The 6,256-nt window shown below is 53.2% G+C and overlaps 1 protein-coding gene across 4 annotated transcripts in view; it reads right to left on the reverse strand.

Annotated features, from left to right (window-relative positions):
• strbp (spermatid perinuclear RNA binding protein) overlaps positions 1-2,624 on the reverse strand; it is a 19,411-nt gene extending 16,787 nt beyond the window's left edge. For 3 of the 4 annotated variants that reach the window (XM_029837796.1, XM_029837798.1, XM_029837797.1), the window contains exon 1: positions 2,440-2,623. In XM_029837796.1, the coding sequence (XP_029693656.1) occupies positions 2,440-2,442 (3 nt within the window). In that variant the 5' untranslated portion in view covers positions 2,443-2,623. Of the gene's footprint in view, positions 1-2,439 lie in introns of all 4 variants that reach the window. The other variant, XM_029837795.1, reaches the window with a different exon arrangement.
• Positions 2,625-6,256: the final 3,632 nt, after the last annotated feature.

The raw sequence follows: 6,256 nt of genomic DNA on the forward strand, positions 1-6,256 counted from the left end.
AACCAGTTACACGCCAGCGTAAAACCCATCTAACCAGTTACACGCCAGCGTTCAACCATCTAACCAGTTACACGCCAGCGTTCAACCCATCTAACCAGTTACACGCCAGCGTTCAACCATCTAACCAGTTACACGCCAGCGTAAAACCCATCTAACCAGTTACACGCCAGCATTCAACCATCTAACCAGTTACACGCCAGCGTAAAACCCATCTAACCAGTTACACGCCATCGTTCTACCATCTAACCAGTTACATGCATCACTGGACGTGCACGCCAAGTGCACCCTGGACGATGAGCAGTGTTGAGACCCACAGAGGGAAGAACAAAGAAACTGGATTTCATTTGACTGTGGATGATTTCTTCAGAGATAAAGGAGAGCGACTAAAGAGGGATTTTAAAATAAACCCCATATTTTCAGAGCAGCACGGAAAAGTCTAAATATACTACAAATATCAGCGCGCTCCCGTTTAAAAGGTTCCAAAGACCTGAAGACAGGATTTGAGTTTTAGCAAACAATGCTAACAGTTTATTCATAACAACGCTAAGAGATGGATCGAACACGAACACACACACACACACACACACACACACACACACACACACACACACACACACACACACACACACGTGTTGTCTGCCTGTTCATCAAGCGTCCCGAGAAAGGCTGGAATAATCAATCAGACTACATTACCCAGACTTCACTGGAGGAGCCTTTAATGCATCAGCACTGTTTAAAAGCTTTCTGGAGCTCTTCAAGTGTTCTGATGGGACTGGTAAAAGCTGCCGGACTCTCCAGCACCGAGAGGAGGCTCTTCTGAACCCTCTGAGACGTGACGTCCGGCTCTGCCGAACCTTTTTTAAATTATTAATACAGCATAAAGCGGCTGCTCCAACTAAAACTGAGCCATGAAAGACGACACTGGTGGAGCTCTGAAAATGCTGATCCTGAAGGTGTGTGTGTGTGTGTGTGTCTGTGTGTGTGTGTGTGTGTGTGTGTGTGTGTGTGTGTGTGTGTGTGGGTGGTGGGGGGGGGGACCAGCCGCCATATTTGACCTGCGAATGTGTTCAAAGCTCACAAGACCATCGATAACGACCTATCATGTGATTTACATGGTGACACCTTTGCCAAGGTCACTGGCACAATCTGCTGCATCAGCACCACAACGGTGGACCAATCAGAGCGCTGCGTTCGCTCCTCACGCTCGCACGCAACCACCCACAAACACACACACACCCACAAACACACACACACACGCCCACACACACACACACACTCACTCACACTCACACACACACACACACTCACACTCACACTCACACTCACACTCACGCCCACACACCCACACAGCTTGGTTATTTATGAGCTCAGCCATCTTCTGCAGTGTCCAAACTCAGCATCTTCTGCAACCTCTTGTTTCCCCTCGATCATTCCCCCCCCCCCGCTCCTGTGCCCCCCCCACGCCACTCGCTTCATTTTTATTCCTACTTTTCCTGCGTCCCGCTGCTCTTGTTCTGCTCTTTAATAATTCATCCCCTGCTCCACTCCCTCCCCAGGGGAACAGCCACCACTGTCACAGGCCAAGCCCATTCATCAATGCCCCCCTGGCTCTTACCCCCCCCCCCTCCCTCTGCACCTCCCCTGTCCATCATTCATGTTTTTATGGTCGTATCTGCAGCCGTGCCTCATTCTCCTCACGTTCTCCTGGCTTTGATCCGACATCGCTTCCATCTCGTAACGCCTCTTTCGCGCCACCACAGAGGAAATAAACCCCATTCCACACGCGGGGGGGTGGGGGGGGGGGATTAGACCATTATAGTCAAAACGCCATCACCATTGCAAACCAGTATACGGCAGCGCTGCCACGGAAACGCCGTTTTCATTTACTCCGTGTCCGTGTGAAACGGGCCCCTCTTCACCTGTCTGACGCTCTGATTGGCTGAAGCTCCCATAGGTATTTAGTCTTTCAGGGGAATGTGTGTTAATCAGAGCAACAACAGGGAGATGGGGGTGGGGGGGGGGGGGGGGGGGCACTCCTCATAATTAAAGCTAATTGATCAGTTATTAAATGCTATTTCTGTTCACTTTGTTGCTCACCGCCACCTTTCTTTGGTCAGTTTCCTGCTATTGTTCTTCATCTCTCTTTCCTTCCTGCCCCCCCCCCAGAAAAATGCAAAGCTGCACTTTTGTGTCTGCTCTCGCTCTTATCACCTATCTTTGACACACACACACATTGTTGTGATGTCTCGAGCGACTTATCGGGTTGAACCTTTACACCCTACAGCGTGTCTCCACACACAAACACACATTTATACTTCTATCTTTCTGGGGACTTTCACTGCTACGACACACTAAACAGCCCTGTAAAGTTGTGAGGACCAGCCAGCATGTCCTCACACACACACACACACACACACACACACACTAATGGAGCTTTACCATGCCTGCAGGGGGGGGGGGGTCTCAGTTTCCTTCCCTCTGACACCCACTTCTGAGACGGCTGAGCTGAAGGTTTGTGGTCAGGATGCTGCTGCAGCGCCGTTTCTGCTCCTCATGTGCTCCTCCGTCACCCCGACCGCCGCTCCGTGAGACGTTTTTACTCCTGCAAGAGGAGAAGAGGTCGATAGGAACGATTACAGAAGGAATCGAATGTGGGGGGGGGGGGGTGGGGGTGTTAACAAGCACGACAAATTTCAAACAAAGGAATTCAATGAATAATTAAGCAAAAATCCTGAAAGCGAGCGAACAAACACCGACTGACACACAGGCCTTCATTCATGTTTTATGAGCTGGCAGGGGGGGGGGGGGGGGGGGGGGGGGGGGGGGGGGGGGGGGGGGGGGGGGGGGGTTGCAGGGGTGAAGGGCAACACAAACATGTGCTTGTTTTCGTACACCGAGCGACACACTTAAGCAACACCGTCCACCGTGTGTAAACGGGCCCGTCGGAAGAAACTGCACGTCACACGCGTCCATGCAGGCAGGATGACTGACATTAGCAAGCAGCCTCTGTGTGTGTGTGAGTGTGTGTGTGTGTGTGTGTGTGTGTGTGTGAGTGTGTGTGTGTGAGAGTGTGTGAGAGTGTGTGTGTGTGGTACAGGAAGTGAAGAACTTCATACAAAACAGTGAAAACAAACAACAGCAGCGGCTGCAGAGTGAGCCGAGGCGAACCTGAACACAGCGTTCCTGTTCACAACATGATGGCTGCACAGACGCCGCGCTCGCACCGGAACGCTGACATTTATGGCGGCGTGCTCGTCTGCGTGCGTCGATATCCAGCTGTCGGGGTGAGGAGGACGACACCCCGATCAGAGGGAAAAAAAACAGGTATCGCACATATAGATCTGGATCCAGGTGAGGAGAGTAGCGGGGGAGGGAAACCATCCAGCCCGGATATTGAGCTGGAACCTCGGGATCCACCAGAGGCGGCAGCTCTGACAATTACCTCCTCGACACAGCGGGCAGCGACAGTCGCCCAGTTCTTTATTTGGGTCCTGCAGTGACCGCGGCCAACAGCCGGGGGGGGGGGGGGGGGGGGGGGGGGGGGCACGGCTCCACCACTTTAGGAGTGTGTGTGCAAAGACGGAGAAAACAAACTCACCTGCCAGGAAGGAGCTGGCCGGCGTGCCAGCCCGTATTCACTCTCATTATCACAGCGCTGCACTGATGAACAACAACAGCGCCTCTCGTGCACGAGCCACTTCCTGTCTCTTTATCCTGCGTGACGGTCGAGCGTGCACGGTCGAGCGTGCACGGCCCAGCGCTGCCAGCAGCGGCGCTTTTTACATCAACGTCTCCGCGGCGAGAGACGACCACGCTGCTCGTTGCTCGCCGCCGCAGCATCTTCACCAGGACGCGGTCGATTCCTGAAGCTCCTGAACAGTGTTTGGGTCGAGCCCGGATCCGATTATCTGCTACATTCCTCTCGGAACAGGAGGGTTTCGGGTCGCCACGCCGGCAGCTGCTTTAGTTTTTGTTTAAGGAAGTGCTGGATGCTCCGGCTGCCCACCCTCCTCCGTCTCCCGGTGGGACCGAAGGCGGCCGAGGGACGGCGTGTTCACGCATGGCTGCCTGTTAAAACTGGCCCTTGTGTGTTCGCGACCCCTCTCGCGGCTCCTCTTCCTCCCACCAAACATCACATCCCTGTCCATCTGCTTTATCTTCCTCGAGCCTCCCACCAGCCTCACTCCTCCTTTTATCCACCCCTATTAACACCATCCTGGCGGGGCATTAATGTGCAATTTTCCGTTTTTCTCCCCCAGAGAAAACAAGAAACGCCGCCTCATTAAGACCGATGGCAGCTCGGGGGTGCGGCCCGCACGCCATGTGGTTTATGTAAATCACAATGGCGCCCAAGGCTGCTGATTACGTCCCGTTTTTGTCCCTGCGGGGACGAACTGGGAATGGGCAGAGGGAAGGAAAAACCTGAGCTGGGAAAGGACTGGAAGATGGAGGAGGGATAACAGAGCTGTGGGAATTTGCTGAGACGGCTCTGAGCAGCAATTTACACCTTTCTCATCTGATAACGTCAAACAGGACAAGCAGCGGAGGAGAGGCGGCGAAGGCAGGCGGAGGATCCACGTAAGCCCAGGAGGAAGGGAAATTAGTGCCGGATTTACACCCAGTATTCCCATTTCACTTTTGATTATCTGCTTCGTGTTGTCAGATTGTCAGTCTCGTCGATTCTTCTTCCTTCTGCTCAAGACGGTGGCAGGAAACCGACGTTCAAGACCCGCCAGGGCAAAAGCAGGACGGCGCCTGATCAAAACATCAATCTGGAGCAGAACCAGCAGCTCCAGTCAGGCCAAAATAAAACCATCTGAAGAGAAAAGTTACCTGTGAAAACTGAGGTTTTCCCAGAAAAAGCGCACGCAGCCACAGAGATGCCGTTACAGATATAGCAGATGTCCACACAGAGATAAAGCAAATGTTGTGGAGGCCGTTTTGGTTCTAAATCAACACAACATCCACCATGGCCCAGTACAACCGGCTCACCCTTTATTTGCAGTTTATGGGCGCAGGCAGCTCTAAACAGGGCATTTTTCGGCTATTTTTAACATCTCACGGGTAAAAGCAGCTGTTTGTTTTTCGGTGAATGGGGTGAGGAGGAGGAAGATGCGTGAAGATCCCCCCCTCCAGCCAGAGAACCAGCAGGTCCTGGCACCAGCCAACGGCTCTGGCAACAAACATACTGGTACCTCTGCGCATTAGCTCCGCTCTTGCTCTGCTGTCACATTTTATACGCGTCTCATTCTCGAGAGAGGTTTCATGGGCGCAGCTTTGCCGCTACTGTGCGACGCCGGTCTTCCAGTGTTGACCCCCCCCCTTCCTTCCCGCAGCTATTCCTGGGTCAGGATTTCAGAGTGATTGGCCCACTATTTGCCGGCCGTATTTAACATTCATCACGGTTGAGGTGTGGGTAGATGGTTATTTTAGCATCGGGGAGGAAACATCTGTAAAAGCTGCCACGACGAATCTCAAACCTTCAGCTCCAGGTTGAGGATGATGCAGAACCGGGGGGGGGGGGGGGGGGTGTCGTGCACCAGCAGAAGGAGTGAAAGGACTCTTTGATGTTTTGATCTTGATGTTTTGAAGCCACTGCGAATGAAAGGCAGCGCCGCTGTTACGCAACGGTAGCTCGTAAGGGCTCTTCCTGCTCATGATGGACTTAATTCATTCCCAGAAATAAACCCATAATAACCCCTCTTTCCCAGATAAGATCGGGTCAGCTTTATATCCAAATGCCGAGGAAGAATTTCCTCTCTCACACACACACACACACACAAAAGAAAACACAGCAGGGAAAAGGTGTGAAAATGTCTGGGTCAGACGTGCTCTTCCCCAGACCACCTTTGGACACGCTAAGCCTCCCGTTCCCGTGCCCATTCCGTGCCCATTCCGTGCCCATTCCGTGCCCATTCCGTGCCCATTCCTGGCTCCGAGGCCCTGCAGCTATAAGAAGAACCTGCACTGAGCTCCTTCATCATAACTGGTCATTAAGTGCAGCAGGAAGTCCTGGCCAGCAGAGGTGACAAGAGCAAACACCTCGTAAATATGAGGGAGGGTGAATTCCCAGGATGTCATCCTGGTACGGACCGGCCACCACCACAGCGGCGTCTAAAACGGTCCTCATGGGCCACACGCCCACAGCGGCGCACGTGACACACCTGAGCGTCCACCGGTGCTCAGAGATTGAGTGACGTGCCCCCCCCACAGCGTAATTAAGAGGTGTGTTGACAGCGGCGCAGCAGAGAACGCC

Source organism: Takifugu rubripes, chromosome 6 (assembly GCF_901000725.2).
Source record: "Takifugu rubripes chromosome 6, fTakRub1.2, whole genome shotgun sequence".
Taxonomy (NCBI): Eukaryota; Metazoa; Chordata; class Actinopteri; order Tetraodontiformes; family Tetraodontidae; genus Takifugu; species Takifugu rubripes.